At 43.9% G+C, this 20,410-nt stretch overlaps 1 protein-coding gene across 5 annotated transcripts in view; it reads right to left on the reverse strand.

Annotated features, from left to right (window-relative positions):
- The window catches only part of itprid2 (ITPR interacting domain containing 2), a 97,534-nt gene that overhangs the window by 46,816 nt on the left and 30,308 nt on the right, over positions 1 to 20,410 (reverse strand). For 3 of the 5 annotated variants that reach the window (XM_037539338.1, XM_037539335.1, XM_037539336.1), the window contains exons 2-4: positions 11,207 to 11,421; positions 8,295 to 8,337; positions 2,906 to 2,955 (exon numbers count right to left, since the gene is read on the reverse strand). In XM_037539338.1, coding sequence (XP_037395235.1) covers positions 2,906 to 2,955; positions 8,295 to 8,337; positions 11,207 to 11,387 — 274 coding nt within the window. In that variant the 5' untranslated portion in view covers positions 11,388 to 11,421. Of the gene's footprint in view, positions 1 to 2,905; positions 2,956 to 5,247; positions 5,344 to 8,294; positions 8,338 to 11,206; positions 11,422 to 14,461; positions 14,595 to 20,410 lie in introns of those variants that run through there. The other 2 variants (XM_037539337.1, XM_037539339.1) reach the window with 2 other exon arrangements.

The following is a 20,410-nucleotide window of genomic DNA, read 5'->3' on the forward strand; positions in this document are numbered from 1 at the left end:
TACCACACTGTGATCAGGCTTTAGAGTTTATAAATGGAGCTGTGCACCCAGTTTCCTGCAGAGAAACTCCTTAGAAGGGAATTCTATTAACACAAAAATCTATTAGTCATCACAGCGTTGGGAAGTGGAGAGACCCTTCATAGCTCAGGAACACTGATGTGGATAAGGATCATTACAGCCTTCACCCATGAACTCTCCCGATATTAGAGGGAGGCTCAGTTTAGTAAGCAACCCTTCAAACAGCTACAGTGAGGTAGGTCCAACTATGGGCAGTGTGTCAGGATTGATCATTACTCTAATCACTTACATCACAACCTGCTCTACTGAGCACATCGTGGATCTCTTCAGTGCTTAAAAACACTTCCCAACGGCACGTCTGACTACAAAGAGAGCACAATTTGTCCTGTATAAATGGACTGTTTAACCTTTTATTGTCCAGGGTATACTTTGGTTTGTCCATCTGAATTTATGTGACCAAATCATAAGGCAAAATATGTAGTAACTGCATGGGGGGCAGGGGGGCAGGGGGGCAGTCGTGGGCTGGAGGTTAAGGAACTGGCCCTGTGACTGGAACGTTGCCGGTTCAATCCCCAGTCCTTGAGCAAGACACCTAACCCCCAATTGCTCCCCGGGCGCCGTGGATAGGGCTGCCCCCCACTCTGGGCAAGTGTGTGCACTCACTAGTGTGTGTGTGGTGTTTCACTTCACGGATGGGTTAAATGCGGAGGTGAAATTTCCCTGCTGGTGGGATTAAAAAGTCTATCTTAATGAAATAAACGAAAATGTTTATTTTATTAATTTATTTATTGTAAAATCTCAAATTAACAGAGAATGTGTTTTATGATCTATACATATTTCTATATGCTTATAATTCACTGCTGAAAGCCAAAAATCTCCGCCGCTCTTTGTGTTGTTCTCTAAAAGTGATGTTTCCAGAGCAGATCACTGAAGAGACGCCGTCTGTTTATAGTTTAGAGCCCAGATTTGGGGAAAAACGGGTCGACTTAGAAAAACAAACTGAGCTCAGCATCTTTTATTATAAGGATTTAAAATGACGTCACCGTCTATTAGACTGGAGAGAAGAGCTACAGCCTCACACGACGCCCAGCTTCTGGATGGAGCTTATGGAACATGAACGTTATGAAGAAACGCAGTGCGAAGGGCGTTTTGGACCCACCGGTGGTTCCGAGGAGTTTAAGAGGCTACGCGCAGCACAGTATGTAAAATGTTAAATCATCAAATTCACAGTCTCTGATCATAAATGTGGTGCTACTTTGTCTGTTCCAAACTATCAGATGTCAGAAAAAATAAACATCCAGACTTATCGTGTATCATGGAATGTGCTTGAGTGCTGTGATATTACACTTTTGATTTATTGCCCACTTCTAGAGCTACTAATTAGGGCAAGCAAATCAGGGCATACACTATAAAACAGGGCAATGTGACAATTTTCATCCTATTTCATAGGATGGATATCGTCAGTACTTAAAACACTTCTAAACTTCAAAGAGAGCAATATTAGTCCTGTTTAATTGCATTTATTGCAGCACAGTGTGTCAAATGTTCAAAACAAAGCATTTTTTAGACGTCTAACAAAATATTATGACAAACTTCGTGATGTATTGTAGTGTTACACTTCTGCCATATGACCGACCTCTACCCCATAACAGATTTCTAATCCAGACGGTCTTTTACAGTCTCGCAGCAGGTCTGATCTATAAATGAGCCCTCAAAAGTCCAATTCGGTTACCACAAGATCCAAAATGAGAAACATGAATATCGGGATGAGAATCAGTACCTCTAAATCCGAGGCCATGGTTCTCGGGCGGAAAAGGGTGGAGAGCCCTCTCTGGGTCGGGGATGAGCTCTTGCCTCAAGTGGAGGAGTTTAAGTATCTCGGGGTCTTGTTCACGAGTGATGGTACAAGGGAGCGGGAGATTGACAGGCGGATTGGTGCTGGGTCAGCAGTGATGCGGGCTCTTTACCGGTCTGTTGTGGTAAAGAAAGAGCTGAGCCATAAGGCAAGGCTCTCGATTTACCGGTCGATCTACGTTCCCACCCTCACCTACGGTCATGAGCTTTGGGTAATGACCGAAAGAACGAGATCGCGAATACAAGCGGCCGAAATGAGTTTCCTCCGCAGGGTGGCTGGACTCTCCCTTAGAGATAGGGTGAGAAGTTCAGTCATCCGGGAGGGACTCGGAGTAGAGCCGCTGCTTCTCCACGTCGAGAGGAGCCAGCTGAGGTGGTTCGGGCATCTGGTCAGGATGCCTCCTGGACGCCTCCCTCGGGAGGTGTCACAGGCGAGTCCACCTGGGAGGAGACCCCGGGGAAGACCCAGGACACACTGGCGTGACTATATCGCCCAGCTGGCCTGGGAGCGCCTCGGAATTCCCCTTGGAGAGCTGGTGGAGGTGGCTGGGGAAAGGGAGGTCTGGGCTTCATTGCTTAGGATGCTGCCCCTGCGACCCGAACCCCGGAGAAGCGGAAGATGATGGATGGATGGATGGATGGACGGACATTTTTCAAATCTTCATTATTGAAACACAGTCCTGAAGAGAAATCAGTGAATACTGCTTTTTTCCCCCGTTTTCTTTTCACCAGCTGTGCCAGGACCAAGCTTCATAAACTGTTGTGGGAGTATTTTTAAAGCTAAACATTACAACATATGTATTTGCAAAAACATACAGTATGTTTGTGGATGGTCTACTGCAGAAATAATAAGAATTAGAGTTATAAAAAATAAAGTTAAAATAGAAAATATTTAGGTGTACTATACAGAGTGTTTACTGATCAACTAAACAACATGAATATTTATATCTGCCTGATGATTATGACACTCGAATGTTTATGGCTTGAGGTGGTTTTGTGAGAACGATCCTGGTGCAATGGAAGTGTCACTCACCTTTGGACGGACTGCTGGACTGATCATCCAGGGAGGCTCCAAGAGGAGTCCTGTGGACACGCAGGCGCACACACACACACACACACACACACACACACACACACACACACACACACACACACACACACACACCACTTAATGTTACACACAAGAACACAATGGCACATAGTGCACGAACACACATTAAAACACCCAAAGCTCCACAAGACACTACTGTACACACAGCCCCCGCCAAACGCTACCACACTCGCAGCCCCCGCCAAACGCTACCACACTCGCAGTCCCCGCCAAATGCTACCACACTCGCACCCCCGCCAAACGCTACCACACTCGCAGTCCCCGCCAAACGCTACCACACACAGCCCCCGCCAAACGCTACCACACTCGCAGTCCCCGCCAAACGCTACCACACACAGCCCCCACCAAACGCTACCACACTCGCAGCCCCCGCCAAACGCTACCACACTCGCAGTCCCCGCCAAACGCTACCACACTCGCAGTCCCCGCCAAACGCTACCACACTCGCAGTCCCCGCCAAACGCTACCACACTCGCACCCCCGCCAAACGCTACCACACTCGCAGTCCCCGCCAAACGCTACCACACTCGCAGTCCCCGCCAAACGCTACCACACACACAGCCCCCGCCAAACGCTACCACACTCGCAGTCCCCGCCAAACGCTACCACACTCGCAGTCCCCGCCAAACGCTACCACACTCGCAGTCCCCGCCAAACGCTACCACACTCGCAGTCCCCGCCAAACGCTACCACACTGGCAGCCCCCACCAAACGCTACCACACTGGCAGCCCCCGCCAAACGCTACCACACACAGCCCCCGCCAAACGCTACCACACACAGCCCCAGCCAAACGCTACCACACACAGCCCCCGCCAAACGCTACAATACTCGCAGTCCCCGCCAAACGCTACCACACACAGCCCCCGCCAAACGCTACCACACTCGCAGTCCGCGCCAAACGCTACCACACACAGCCCCCGCCAAACGCTACCACACTCGCAGTCCCCGCCAAACGCTACCACACACAGCCCCCACCAAACGCTACCACACTCGCAGCCCCCGCCAAACGCTACCACACTCGCAGTCCCCGCCAAACGCTACCACACTCGCAGTCCCCGCCAAACGCTACCACACTCGCAGTCCCCGCCAAACGCTACCACACTCGCACCCCCGCCAAACGCTACCACACTCGCACCCCCGCCAAACGCTACCACACTCGCACCCCCGCCAAACGCTACCACACTCGCACCCCCGCCAAACGCTACCACACTCGCAGTCCCCGCCAAACGCTACCACACTCGCAGTCCCCGCCAAACACTACCACACTCGCAGTCCCCGCCAAACGCTACCACACTCGCACCCCCGCCAAACACTACCACACTCGCAGTCCTTGCCAAACACTACCACACTCGCAGTCCCCGCCAAACGCTACCACACACAGCCCACGCCAAACGCTACAATACTCGCAGTCCCCGCCAAACGCTACCAAACACAGCCCCCGCCAAACGCTACCACACACAGCCCCCGCCAAATGCTACCACACACAGCCCCCGCCAAACGCTACCACACACAGCCCCCGCCAAACGCTACAATACACAGCCCAACCAACACCATCATAAATACAGACTCAACAAGTCATTGCACAAACACAGACCCCACAAAAGCCCATCACACACACAGACCCCACAAAACCCCATCATACAAACACAGACCCCACAAAAGCCCATCACACAAACACAGACAAAATACTACTACACAGAATCCCCACAAAACATCACCATACAAACACAGTGCTCACAAAACACTAACACACACAGAAACATCACAAAAGATTATCACACACACACACACAATACCCACCCAACTACACAGAGTTCCCACCAAAAAAACGAACATACTCACAGTCCTCACAACACAACCACACACAGAGACCTCCATCCTACACACAGACCACAACATATACTGTCCCACAACACACTAAAGCCCGTCCAGAAAACTCACAGCTGTTCCATTTCACCCGTCCTGCACAAAGACACCCACTGTCTGCTGATGTTACGTACAAAACAGTACTGGACGTAGCGCAAACACACAAAAGTCCTCAGCATAATTACAAATTATTGTAATACATATATTACAATAACACTGTAACTCAACCTCAGGCTTAACTGCATAACCATCAGATCCTCAAGCTCCAACAGGGACATGCAAACCCACACCCGTATAAATACGCACACAGTCGGGAGCCATTCTGCAGACTTTAGCGTACATACATAAACTTTTAGCATAACTAAACGTTTACCCACTCCCAGGTGTTTACACTTACAGGACGCTGCCGTCATTCTCTGCTGAAACCTTCATCCATACACTCCTGAGTCCACCTCACACACATATGTTCCCAGTGCACTATGCACTAGCCATGTTACACAACGGCAAGGACACCGCAACTCCGGATACGGATCAAACTCCAGCTGAGAGAGACACCCATATGTCCACTGTCACTCCAGCAATGAGTGCAAGTGTCTTGTAGCAAATTACTGATAAGATGGAGGCACGGGGAGTAAGCAGTGATAGCAGAGGAATGCTTTATTGACTTAGTGTGTGGCACGGAGCCTCAAACATCAGCCCCCACCTGCTCACGGCATGTTTGTCCCGATCACATGAGCGAAAAGGGAGATTTTACGCTGCTCCACAAAATTTGACTAAACAATCAGCAGCATTCCAAAACACAAAAGGAAGCATAATGTGGCTTTAGGTTTTACAACAACAACAACAACAACAACAACAACCACCACCACCACCTTGGGAACCACAAACGTTTTATGTCCATTTTATTGAAAGAGTGTTTTACCATCTTGGCTGTAAATATCTCTCAGTCTGTGCTGATGCACTGGACTGAAAATGTGAACGAAAACTCAAGACTTCCTTCGCTCTGCTTTAAGCTTAAACATTCACAGCCAAGATGGTAAAATGGACGTTAAATGTTGTGGCTCACAAGGTGGTTTGATTTTTGCTGAAAGGACAAAATGTCTCTTCTTAACATGTGGGTTGCGACACCTGAACTAGGTCAAGGATAGAAAGCGGGCAAAAAGATAGCAAACACACCAAATCCCCCCTCCGTGAAAATATAACGAGTATCTCCAAAAGGGCAACTTTACAGGAGAGGGCAAAAAAGTTCTTCAGTTTCCATGCAAGTTAATGTAAAAAGCATTTCTACTGGTCCAAATTTCAGGAAGATTTGATGTAATGTAAAGAAAAGCTGCCGCGATCAAATGGAATAGATACAAAATTTATTAGGACAGCAACGATACGTTCTTTCACCCTTCAAAGGGCATATTTTCATTTAGATCTGCTTCAAGTTGTGTAGGAAAACCAATGTGAGGCAAGTGAGCATCATCATTTCAACACCGCTTTCTCCTGAGATATGGGAATCATCCTTTCGGCATCAGGTGGTGTTTATGAGCAATAATCTGAGAGGAACTTGGTGTTTCTATGTTTCTAGGTCATTGTTGTATTACATTAAGCCAAAGTAAGCGCCCCCCCCGCCCCCCTGCCCACCCCATGTTACACATTTTAGAGTGTCTCAACAATCATAACCACAATTACAAGAGAAATGTAAGCTCTCAAATAAATGCCCCTGTAGATTAGTGTGCCTGAGATCACAGCAGAAGAAAAACTATGCAGTGTTTGCTACACACTGTGCAAAAACTCTGTTTAATGAGTTCGGTAAAGGGCTCAAACAGGTGCTGGCCTTTGGACGGCCAGACGCTGCTGTTTTACGCGACTTCTGTCAACGTAACTTCTAAGCTGAGGAGCACCAGAGACTGACTGTGCAAGAGAGACCAAAAAAGGACAGTTTCAGCCTAGATTGTACAAACTACACTGTCCATCAAACGTTTGGGGACACCTAGTTTTTTCCAAACTGTGTCTTGGTTAGTTTGCCAGAACTTGGAGGGAAATTCCACCTACATTTCAAAATGTACTCATAGTTAAACCGCTAAGTCACTCAGAGTGGTTTGCTGTGAAATGCTCCGTTCTAGAGAAACTTGTGGTGGTGACAGGAACCAGATGTCCCCTCTAAAAGCTCCCTCACAGACACCTATCACATGAAATGGTTGTGAATACACTGGGGTTGCCCGAGACATTATTTTATGATAGTTTTAAGCAAGTTTTGGCCTAAAACATATCAATTTAAAATATATTAATGGCAGAAAGGCACATGCCGGATGTTCTAAGGCAAAAGAGTCCCCATAGACAAAGATATTTTTTTCAGATGATGACTATTTTACTATCATCAACATTACATATAAAAGCTCAGAAGACGTGTGTTGGCTCACTGGTAGTTTTAAATAGTAAATGCGATGGCTATATTTGCGTTGTAGTCATGGCGACCCCTGGTTCCCATCACCACCACTGTAAAGAAATCCGAGTCTCTACAATGAAGCATTTCACACCAAATGACCCTGAACGACACACACTCAAAGATTCATCAACAAACTATGCAGAGATTTTGAAAAGTTGGTGGAATTCTCTTTCAATGTACTGGCGTCAGAACAAAACCTCGTATCTCCAAAATGGGAACTTTACAGGAGAGGGAAAAGTCACACTTTACTTTCAATGCAAGTCAATGGAACCAGAATGTTTTCCTAAGTCATTTTGGGCCGTTTCTTTTGGTCCATTCTTCATGAAATTTACACACGATATAAAGAGTAACAGATTTTCTCAAATTATCACAAAAACTGAAAAACGACAAAAACGGAGAGACAAGGTTTTCTTCCGACAGCAGTGACATGAAACCTAAAAACAATACATCGTATCCCCTTCTTGTGATGTCAGCACTCAAACCAGTCAGGTGTTTAAACCACATTTGGGCCAAAGGAGCTTTAATGAGTGCTTTTAATAACAGTGTGCCAAAGAAACGTGTCAAATCACTATTTAGACAAAACCTGCTCTTCATACCAAAGAAGACACTTTGATGAGCGCTGAAGCAAAATAAGGATTAGTGCCGAGCTGCTTTCGCTAAACATTAGGATTTTAACGAAGCGCAGCGTTTCAGCGTGCTTCCGAAAGTCCAGACGAAAACAGCTAGATGCCTTCGCTGGTCAGGAACTCTCTGCACAGACTGTTAGAAAGAACTGTTAAGCCTTTCACATCTCCGTCTGAAATTTATAGCGTGTCAGTGACGATAACACAGTGCCACCCAGAGAGAGAAAGAGGGGGGGGGGTTCTCTCATCCGGAGTCTTGACAGAAACCTCAGACCACTTTGTTTAACCTAGCATGAGGCATTCAAGTCACACTGGGAACTCGGCTCCATCAGACAGACGTCGCATGCATTTGAATGTGGAATGTTGCATAAGCGTTCAGGGTCCTACCTGCACTCTCTCAGCCAGCTCGCTATTTTGTTAGGGATGGGTCCTAAAAAAGAGCAAGAACAAAAAGAAAACACATGTGAAGGAAGTCTACAGAGAAATGATTAACAACCCACAATCCCATGAGAAGCACCCTGTAGAAATTCACAGTAAAAATCGAGAGGAAGAGCTGTGCACGAATGTTAACCCTCGGATGTCACGATCAACGCCAGCAATAACAAACAGGCCACTGGCTTTTAAAAGAAAAGAAAAGGAAAAAAAAAATCAGGTAACAATAGTTTAAGTGGCAAATAATAATAAGCAAAATCAATAAAGCTTTTTTCACACCTCAGATCAGCTCCTTGATCTAACCCTTGTGTGGTGCTGGGGTCTGTGGATCCCATTTCTGATGTTCACATAACATGTATTATTATATCAACCTCAGATTCTTGGTCTTTGCTCATTTTCTATGAAGAACATATAAAATAACCCATTTTCAGTGTCTTCACTCTGTTCACCCCCCACACATTTATATTATACATGTAGTGTTGGGGTGAACCCTTCACTCTGTTCTGTGTGTGTGTGTGTGTCTGTGTGTACAACATGGACAGGCTGCTGACTGGCTACAGCTGCTAAAGGAGAACCCTACACTGGACACTTGCGATATTTTAAACATCTGGTATGTTTACATAATTTGTTACAGCTGTATTGATTTAAATAAACAATAATGCGGTGGGTCCATCAGACCAGTAACACATCAACACCACACAAGGGATAAAGTACCTCTGCCTCTCACAGTGCCTGGTTCTTGTCCTGCATATTATCATAGGTCTTCGTATGAATTTGGGAGGTGGTTTTGGTGAAGGTTAGTCCCGGGTCACGCAGGCTGTGTTGAGTTTAAGTTTTAGCTCTTTGAATTCTTTCTCTGCTGTTTGTTTCGCATGTATGAGACACTCCGCCCAACAGCAGATGACCTCTGGAGGTCCGACACAGATGTAGACTGTATGAAAAATAATCCGATTTTTTTCCCTTTGCCATTTTCTACAAGTGGACATTCACCGCAAATAGATCAGTTCATCTGCTCTGTTTGTCACGCTCTGCCGCTCTGGTTGAAATCCAGCAAACACGCCTGTGTTTTCTTGATCCACATGTTGCTAAAGCCCATCAGTGAAGTTTTAAGATGAAAACTGATTTAAAAAACACAAAACGTAATAAATACAGAACAATAGTAATAAATAGTTGATCATAAATAAATAAATAAATAAATAAATAATGCTGAGTCATTTTATGTCACACAAACACAATTACTGTTTATTTGCTGAATTTGATGTGTTCTTATTGATGTGAACTTATTTTCAGAGGCTTGTGCTCTTTTTAAACCCTTTATTTGAATAATGCCATTTAAATAGGATTTTTTTTTTCTTTTCTTAAAATTAAATGTCAGTTTGGCCCATTAAACGGCAAATAAATCCTATTAATGTTGGGATTTTGGCCAATGGGAAGTACTGGAAATGTGCCAGTGTGTTCATTTAGAATGCAAGCTAAACAAAAGGAGCATCGGCCAATTTGGCTTAATAGAATCATAATCCGAACAGAATCAGCCTACAGGTTAATGATCGGTGCACCACTGGTATTAGTCGTGATCATCATCATCGTCATCACCACTTATTTATATAGGGCCTTCTCCATGCTCCAGAATGCTTCACAGTCCTAGAGCATGACAACAAATAGATATGACCGACACATGCAGGCATCACATTTAAAGATACTGACGGTACACTGAGAACAAATATCCCTTTAACAGAGATCTTAATAAAGACTGTGAGGATGCGGCTCAATAGACTTCAAGAGAGCTACTACACTAAACGACTGACCACCCACAGGGGTCAGTTTCAACCTTGGAACATGAAGAAGGCCTAAATGACTTGATCTTCAGGTACAGGATGAGAGGAGCATACAAACTCAGAGACTTGGGTTCATGTTAGTGTAGCAAAACAACTAATATCTCTGGACTTCTAAAGGTCAGTGACTCCGTCCCATGAGCAGCGTCTTGTTGAAATGCACACAAAGCGGAGCACAAGAGACTTCTGGGTGAACGAAACTCATAGAAGAGACATTTAATTGGTTTATCGTGACTTCCATGAAACTGAATCAAGCTCCAAGACTCCAGTCGTGATCCCATGATGTTATTTCCACCACTAAGCTCCCACCAAGACCTCAATGGTAAAGCACAGCTGCTCAGTATGTCTTCTGTTGATTATCACTGACATCAGCCTTTAAAACTCACATGGCAAAGAACTGGAAGGCATTCACACATTGTTAGAAATCAAGGTTCTGTGCAGGTACTTGCTCATCAAGGCACAAAAGGTTCTACAGCAGTGGTTTTAAGGTCCAACTGTGCACCTTAAATGAGTTTTTCCAGGTGAAAAGTTGGTATTTGTACCTTTTCATAACCGAATGTTGTAGAACAGAGCAGTAGAATAAAAGCCCAGAGGCGAGGCGAGGCGGGGTGTGTGGAGCCAGTCCAGCTTAGAACAGATCATTTCAGTGGATTATTGTTCAGATTATGATGCCTGACTAAAGGCACTGAGATGGAGCCTTGAGGGTCCCACCCCAGTGACAAGAGGGGTCCTGTCCCAGTGACAGTTCAGTACCTTTATTTCTGACTATGTTAGATCCAACTCATGTGATTTTGGCCCAAATACCATTTGCATGATGTATGTAAATAATACAGTATTTCTGGTTAGATGCCAACTGCATGTCATTGGCTCTGTACCTGTACCCTGCACAATGAATCGAATCTAATCTGACCTCAATTTAAGCTGTACACTTAATATGTAGTGTAATCGCAGTATGATACTTTCTCACTATGGTACATAGTGCAGCCCTGTGGTACAGCATTGATGGACCAACAGAGGAGCAGTGTGGTTCAGTACCTGTCTCAGCTGGACCAGGCTTGTGGTTTGCAGCCGGGGCGGGCAGCAGCTCCTCCGGACTCTGCTCCTCAGACTCTGGAGCCTGCCAGGAATCACGGCTTTGGGCCCATGCCATCCTCTTCAGGCTTGCTGCCTTCCAGGGCTGTTCCTGCCCTGCCGGAGACAACTCGCACTCCTCCATTCCCTCTGGCACGCTACAGTGGAGAAACGCTCACCTGCAAACGGAAAGAGAGCGCTCAGGATCACACGAGCTGCAGACAGACAGAAAGACAAACAGACCGACAGTAATACTCCTATCCTCGAACCAAATCACCGAATGTGAGCATCCTGACCAACCACAGATCATCTAAACTGAGGCACTTTCACGATCCGATAAATTCAATTTATTCACGAATATGTAGTAGCAAACATCACAACATGGTAATGTGTCCAAAGCATACAGCCCTGAGAGACAGACAGATAAACAGACAGACAGAAAGGCTCAATAGATACACAGTCAGGCAGATAAAATGACCATTAAAAGTGTTCTTTTAAAACAATTTACAGCTCTTTTTGTGCTTTTGTTAAGTAGAACAGACAACACACGTTTCCTCGTTTTCTTTGCTCCTGTTCATGTTAAAGTGCTCATATCTTACATTTTTGTATGATAATATTCTAATGTTTGCATGGTCTCATACCAAAAATCAGACGTTTCTTTTTTACATGACAGTTTTCCAACCTCTCTTTAGCTCTTAGAATCAAACAGGCTGTTTTTATTATTATACCTTTACGACTGATATATGTACATTACCTTCTGATTCGCTGCCCTGCGTTGCGTCTCACTTAAAAAGGCAGTCCAGGCTGAAACACTCCTTATAACTTCATTCGTAACATGAACTGCTCAACTGCTTCTGGCTGAAAAGGTGGATGGATGCCAAAACGTTGTTTTCCAAGGCTTACAGAACCACCCAATTCAAAATCAGACTGTTTTTGCCGCTTAGTTGACTTAATTGGACTCCGTATGGACTGGAGAGCAAACTGAACGTTATGAAGCTTCAGCGTTTATATACTACATCAAACTGTTATTCTGAAGGAGCGAGAACTTCTCTACTCCGTGATATGGGATCTTTAAGGTTATTTAGAAGTGGCTTGTTTTAAAATTACATTATTTAAGACTTCTGCTGGAAGTGCGAGCTTCTGCCGTTGGACATTGGAAATCTGACCAGTGAGAACCGACTTCATCGGTCACTAAAGCCCTGTTTAAGTAAAACTACTGGAAACCATTAGATTTTTATCTCCGTTACAGTTTCACCATTATTAATATATATTAGATGGGCTGACATTATGAACAGCCTGAATTGTTCGCTCCTTAAATAGGGTAGCAATGTCAAAAAATTGAGGGGTGGTCACCTTCAGTTACTATGGTAACCAAGCTCGGGAACAACTAAAGCAATTTAGATTGTTTTAAAACACACTTATTTAATACATACTTGGGGTCAGTGCCTTAGCAGTTATACTGTATTTTAGACTTCAGTAAAACGATATTGACTTTATCTACATTTATTTATTTATTTATTTACTGTAATTTTTTTTTTAATATTCTGATCGTCCCAGCTGTCTTTTAACTTGGCTGATCTTCCTGTTGATTTGAGTGTATCATTGTTTCATTTCAGTATCACGACCTAACTGTTCTAATCTTCCTTTAGAGCACTTTGTAGACTTATTTTAATGGGGAATGGCAGCCAATTCTCAAATTTTCACTGAAATGAAACATTTAAGATGTAAACAAAGTCATTTAGAGCAGTTTGATGTGAAATACTGTTTTAGAGTTACCCAAGAGTCAGAGCTTCTCACAGTGGTGGTGATGGGAACCAGACATCTGAAGAGTTTAATGCCTCTAAAATCTCCCTCAAATAAACTTATTATATGAAAAAGTTATAAATGCATTGCCTGATGTCTGAAACACTGTATTACAAGAGCGTTGAGAAGGTTTTTAAATCCAGTTATGGCGCAGACACATGTAGGCCACTGTGGGGCAAAACAGAAAACACCGTTTTACCATCAGCAATATCACATATAAACACACTCAGGAGACACGTGGAGGCTCACTGGTGGTTTTGTACGGTAAATAAAATGTCTATATTAGTGTTGTAGCCATGGCGATCCCTGGTTCCTATCACCACCACTGTAAAGCCATCTGAACCATTTCACACCAAACCGCTCTAAACGATGCTGTATACATCTCAATTGTGCAGATATGCTGAAAAACTGCCATTCTCAAGATCTTATATACATAAAACTTATTGTATGTATGCAAATGCATATGTATTACGACTATCCCTGCCAGACTGAGAGAGGAGACGTTCAGTAAAGACTTTGCCCAAGGCACATTGGGCTAAACGTCAGGACGTCTCTGCACAGAACAAACTTGTTCAAACACTACATCGGTGAAAATCTACCTAATAGGCCACGACACACGTCATCTGCCTCAGTCGAGCGTTGCAAAACATTATCTGTGGAGAGGTGCGTGATGAACCGCTTTGGTGTGTTCATTTGTTCAAAGGCATTAGAGCAATTCAGCAAGACACAACAGGCACAGCGTCACTGGATCAAAGTCAAAGACTCGCAGTACCCAAGACTCCCAGCCTGTGCTGATAACACAGCTTCTAATTCACTTTATTCGGACAGGTCAGTCTGTTGACCGTGAATAAAATGTGTTACATCATAAGACAAGTTAGTCCTTTATTAGTCCCCCAACGGGGAAATTATCCGTGTTACAGCAGCAAAAAGACAGCGAGGAAAAAACGAGAAGAAGTAACACGAAGAGAATTAACAAGCAAGTAATTAACTTTAAAGTACCTTACAAGATTTTTACAATCCTTCATAATAAAACAACAAAATAAAGATTTAGAAATCAAAATCAATAAGCTGAGATATTTACACTGTAAGGATATTTGGCCTAAAACCACATGGAGTTTTGCACACAAGGTACTGGTTTATATCACACATGGGACAGTGAGGAGTTACAGTATAAGCCGTTATAAACAGAAAGCTCAGTGTTTCCACTGTAGAGATATTTAACAATATATTGCACATGGAGTGTTGATTATACTGCACACAGGAAAAGGTGGTAAGATCACAGCAGCTTCCGTACAGAAACACATTTTGTCCATGTGCAAAAGACCGGCAGACTTGGACCGAGTCAATTCAAATCAGCATTTTTTCTTATTTTCTAGGGTGAAAGAGGAAAAAAAAAAAAACGATGCCAGGACTCACCGCAGACATGAGAGAACTCGCGAAAAGAGCCGCAAAAACCGCAGGAGGCAGAACGAACGGCATGACCAGCACCGCCCCGGGCTCATGTAACATCCAGCCCGAGGCGAGAGAGACAGAGAGAGCCCGAGGGACGAAGGAGGCGAGGGAGGGAGGGATGGAGGGAGAGCTAGGAGTCAGAAAACGAGTAGAGCAGGAAACGTCTGTTTAGTTGAAAGATTACAAGCTGGTGCGGAGTCATTTCCTGTTTTCAGATCGGACACTTTTTCTCGAAAGGCTGGACAGTGGGACGGCTTTATCATCCGACCGTAGAATCTCTCTGGGCTCGTGGGACAAAGGCTATTAATAGGCCGCGTCTATTTTCAGTGCGATTTTCATAAATAAGCAGGAAGACGGACTAATTCTTTTCCGGCAGAACTCCTCGGCGAACAGGGAACAGATTATCTGGAAAACGCTGGCAGAACACGCCAGAGGCAGCAGTGCTGTCAGTGCACCGGTAGAACCCAGAGGCGGAACGGTGTGGTCACCCTTGTAAACATGTCCTGCTTGTAGGCCAACTGTTCGGGATGTCACGATCCAACTCTGATAGCTGCTGACCACAGCGCATTTGTTTGGTAATGAGTTTGAGACGATCTAAAGTCCAGTCAGACATCTGGACCTTTGTAGACGATACAGCTGCATTGCTTCAAATCCAACAGTCAAGCTTTTTCTCAGCTGCCAATTACAAGTGGCAGTGCCCCTCTCGTCACTGGGGTGGGACCCTCAAGGCTCCATCTCAGTCCCTTTAGTCAGGGAACATAACTGAACCATAATCCACTGAAATGATGTTTGGGGCAGTCGTGGGCTGGAGGTTAGGGATCTGGCCCTGTGACCGGAAGGTCGCCGGTTCGATCCCCAGGGCCAACAGTCCATGACTGAGGTGTCCTTGAGCAAGACACCTAACCCCCATGCGCCATGGATAGGGCTGCCCACCGCTCTGGGCAAGTGTGCTCACTGCCCCCTAGTGTGTGTGTTCACTAGTGTGTATGTGGTGTTTCACTTCACGGATGGGTTAAATGCGGAGGAGGAATTTCCCCGTTTGTGGGATCAAAAAAGTATCACTTAACTTAACTCAAGCTGTACTGACTCCCCACACCCTGCCTCGCCTCCAGGCTTTTATTCTACTGTTCTGTTTTAAATCATTCGGTTATGTAAAGGCACAAATATGAACTTTTCACCTGAAAAAACTGATTTAAGGTTCACAATCAGACCTTAGAACCACTGCAATTTCCCTCTGGGATCAATAAAGGATTCTGATTCTGATTGATTGATGGAACTTTACACTGTTTGTAGCTTGATGAACAAAAAAAAAATGTTCCTGTACAGAACCTTTATTTTCAACAGTGTCGTGTTGTCCGTGGTATGGTTAAAAATGTATGCAGTGATAATTATAATTTCTTACGGTTCCAGTAAAAACACAGTACATCCACGGTTTAAAACATCTCCGCTCAGATATTCTAGGCGAAAATACGTCGACACATCCTCTACAGAGAACTCACTGAACGAATCTTAAGTTGGCTTGATAAAGACAGTGCTAGGCCATTGCTATGTTTTCCCAGGTGGTTGCTAGGCTATTGCTATGGAAACCCATGCAGCTGCTAAGGTGTTCCCAGGCCATTCTATGGAGTCACAAGTGGTTGTAAAGGCGGTACCAGGCCATTCTACTTGATCCCATGTGGTTAAATTTAATGACACCTACATATACATATATTGCGCAATCGCTATATATCGCTGCTGTTGGTATAAAACCTCGTATCTCCATTTTTGTGATTTTTCAGTTTTTGACAAATTGAAAAATGCTTGTTGTCCTTTATATTGTGTGTGAATTTCACGATGAATGGACAAAAAGAAACGGCCCAAAATGACTTAGAAAAAATTCTGGTTCCATTGACTTGCATTGAAAGTGAAGTAGGTTTTTTCCTTCTGCTGTAAAGTTACGATTTCAGAAATAAGAGGGTTTGTTCCAACAACAGTGATAGGTATATATATATTGAAGAATTTCAAACCCTTCGGAAATCCAGGGGACCAGCCTGTTGTCCTGGACTAATACAGTTTATTGTTGGGCGCTCGGCCACAGACACACACAGCTAGCCCGTAAGACATAGGGCTAACACAGTTATATAGCTGGACTGATGCCAAAAAAAGGCCCAGCACATACAGAACAAGTAACGGGTGTGACAAACACGACCATACAGGGATAAACAGGAATAGACGGTAGACTGTTCTAAATACAGTCAGAGTACAAGCACACACGATACAGAATATGCAACACAGATGTAGCACAATTCAAAACAATCAATTCCCTCAATATATATCCATTTATCTGTTCTGCTGGGAGCAACGAATCGGATCTTATTTGCACTTAAAGACATTCAGCTCATTTGTTTTGTGCTTTATCTCGTGTGGAGCTACATCACCAAACTAAGCTCAAACTCGGCTGAGATCCCAGCTGCCAGTGAAAGAACTTATTCCGTTTCAGCTCCTGGATGAGGCGGAAAACTCTCCGCTCTCCATTCGCTTTTCCACGGTGGAAATCATCCTGCACACCGTCACAGTTTGCCTGTTCCAGGAGGAGGAAAGGGCCTTTTTTGGTACAGTTGATGCATATTTCACCTTTCAAAGCAAATACTTTTTTCAATAATGCTGTTTGTCTTTGAAACCAATACCACTAGAATGATGGGCAAACCCAAATATCAGCCACCATGGGTTACTTCAGGTTTACATTTTTCTGCTTAAAACAGTGGTGCGTTTACAAGGAGATTAAGCTTGCCCCTTACCTTGTATATGTAACTATAGTTATCATGGTCACAAACTTCTAATGTAAAATTAAAGAACCTTAAGGCAAGATTTCACACACAGAATTACAACATAGACACTTCAATATTGTATTTAAATGTGATTCTGATTCTCGATTTTGGAAGAATAACATTAAACACATTACTGAGGGGAAAAATAGTGGGTAAGATAGTGGGTACGTTGGCGAATTAGCCAATTAGATGCTTAAGAACGACACAAAACAATCAAAAACTCAACTGAATTGCTCTAAGCGGTCATTCTGTGTTGGCTCAGTTCCTGTTTTTGAATGTGTAGAGGGAAAACACTTTCGTAAAGCGAAAGCTCGTATATTAACCTCCCCTCCCCCCTTCTCACCATTACAGTAGAGTAATAAGGAGATGATGAATAATCATAAATTGCATCCATCTTAACGACAGATTCATTCCTAGACAGGTTCTGGCTCAGCAGTGAACCACTCAGCAAAGCTGGCAAACAGTGGCACTGCATCTCCACTTCTATTTGCACAGCAAACAGCAAGAAACACGTCAGAGCTTTTGTTTCCAGGACTCTTATCTCTGAACGGTGCTCTGAGTAATCTATACAGTACTTGGGAAAATCAGAAACGGAGCCAAGCAGCTCATTTATCCTGATATGGAGGAAAAGAATGACCGGGCGAGTAGGGAGTGCAACACGATGGACACAGTTTGCGTCCAATTTTGTGTCTCTGGCCTACTTCTTGGCTACCTGTGTGACTGCAACTGTCCTGCTCCATCTATGATTCACTCAGTTTAATGTCAAGTCACCCATTCACAATCAGGATAAACACACGAAAGAAAAAAGACACAGGAATGAGGCAGTTTTCCTGCCGCTATCATCTTTGGCCTACTGGACATTACAGTGATTTGGGCTATGATCTCACTAAAGTAGTTAATAGTGAGTGTGTTTACATGCACTTAATAATCCAATAACTGCAGAACGTCAGACGTTGCCAACATGTTTACATGCACTGGACAGTAGTCAGATAATAAGGAAACTCCGGATCTACATGAGTCAGACAATAACTGGACTTCTGCTTTCCAACTGGCCAATAAACTCGAGGAAGAAAACATGACGGAAATGTAATGTCAAACAAACTTCATGACGCAGGTTTTTTTTTTTTTTTTATGTGAAACTTTACCTGAAAATATGAACATACATCTACAAGATGAAGAATATTTAAACCCTTCATTTTGGCAAGGATGTATTCGTTTTGCTCACTAGTTTCCGGTACGGTGGTCTGTTCCGCTCGTGCCCAGACTGAGAAATAGGAAAGAAATCAGAGTAAGAGTCACACGCACTGAGAAATCTGATTACTGAGCTAAAATCCAGCCTCTTTAGCAGATTTCTTAATCTTATTAAGAAATTAATCTTAATCTTAAATTTCTAGACCTTACTCTGATCTAAGGAATCGAAGTGTGCTGTTTACATAACCGCCTGAAAAATCAGATAACTGCAGAAATCTGATTATGATCGGATCACTGAGAGCCTGTAAATGCTCTCAATGTCTTCTGCAAAAAGCTACAAATAAAAAAATTTCTGTGGATTTTCTGATCAACATGTTTTCTGCTCCTCTGCCCAACACAGAAAAAAGAACAAGCTTGTGCATAAAAACTGTTCTGAATGGACCTGAATGGAACGTTCTCTGGCTTTTCTACAGCACTCTATCCCAAGCACAATCACCGCTGCCCATTCCTACATGACTGTGTTACAAATCACAGTACCAGCCTGAAATAGATGTTTGCAGAGTCACTCTGATCCGTTCTGGAACGCTGTGTTCAGTAAAAGTGGTAGCTCCTAAAAAGAAACAAGACCAAACTCATGTCAGAACAGTTTGAGCTTTAGTTCAGTAAAGCATCAGCTCACACTGTAAATCTGACACATGCTTTTTCTTCTCAAACTGAACCAGTTCAGCAGAGCGACAGAACAACCAGATGTCAAAAAAAGGCCAAAGACATGTTCACAGACTTCTGACCACACCGGATACCCACGTGAGAAGAGCTGTTTTACAAATAGAGCTTTCAGAGCTGAGAGATGGAGCACTTTAGAGCAATAAAACATAATAATACAAGAAAAACCATATGAGAGACAGAAAAAGCAAAAGGTGTCGGTTTACAAATCACATCCAGGGTACCACTCAAGACATTTCCATACTAGCACCAATATCAGCACCTTGACTTCGCTACCACTTCCTGACCTACGCTCTTTCTTGGTATCTTCTTTTAAAGTGCAACCGGAAAGTGGACGTGGCTTACACCAGAAATGAGCGTGAGGTGCTGGAAGTGGGTATATATACTGACCGCAATGGACTGCAGGGTTCACAAGAAGCTCTGACGTTATTAACATGCATTCAAACAGTAAAGTGGACTTGGTCTGTCAGGATCATGAACTGAGTTTTGTGCTGCCTCATGTTCTGAGGAAACTGCACGTTCTGACGTTCTTGGCTTCACACTTCCACTTTTAGTTGGGTAAGATTTTGACACGGGTCCTCAGACTTTCGGTTAAGCTTCACTTTAAGCTTTCCTCATCTCAGAGTTTAAGACAACCAAGTAGAGATGCATACTGGATGGGACTCTCCACTGACCGTGCTGAAGAACTTGGGCCCAATTCTATCTAATTTTCACCGCTACCCCTTATTTTCACCTTGCCCTTGGGGTCACTTGAGTTACAAGTGGTAGTGGTTGAAATCTTTCTCTATGAAATGAGACCCTCAAATAAAAAAAGCATTACTTTTAACAGATACCTAGGTGACCCTAGGTTGGGGGGTGGGGGTGGGGGTGGGGGGTGCAAATTATGCTGCACCATTTAAGGTGGAATGGGAAATTTAGCTAGATAGTTACTGAGACACCAGCATACTATTAGTGATCTTATATACTTGTTACGAAGAAAAAGAGCATAACACGCTGAAACAGCATTAATTTGAGAGAATACAATGTTTTTGTATTTTTAACAGAGAAAGTTCTCACATTTATTGGTTTCTTTGGTCTCTTGTGCTCCATCTTGTCCATTTTCCTTTTTTCCCTCATAACTCTCTGTTTGAAGTCTCCGAAAAACTCTTTGGAGGGTCATGTACCCCCAACACTTCACCCCACCTCTCCATCT

The sequence above is a fragment of the Pygocentrus nattereri genome, chromosome 6, assembly GCF_015220715.1.
Source record: "Pygocentrus nattereri isolate fPygNat1 chromosome 6, fPygNat1.pri, whole genome shotgun sequence".
In the NCBI taxonomy this organism is placed as follows: Eukaryota; Metazoa; Chordata; class Actinopteri; order Characiformes; family Serrasalmidae; genus Pygocentrus; species Pygocentrus nattereri.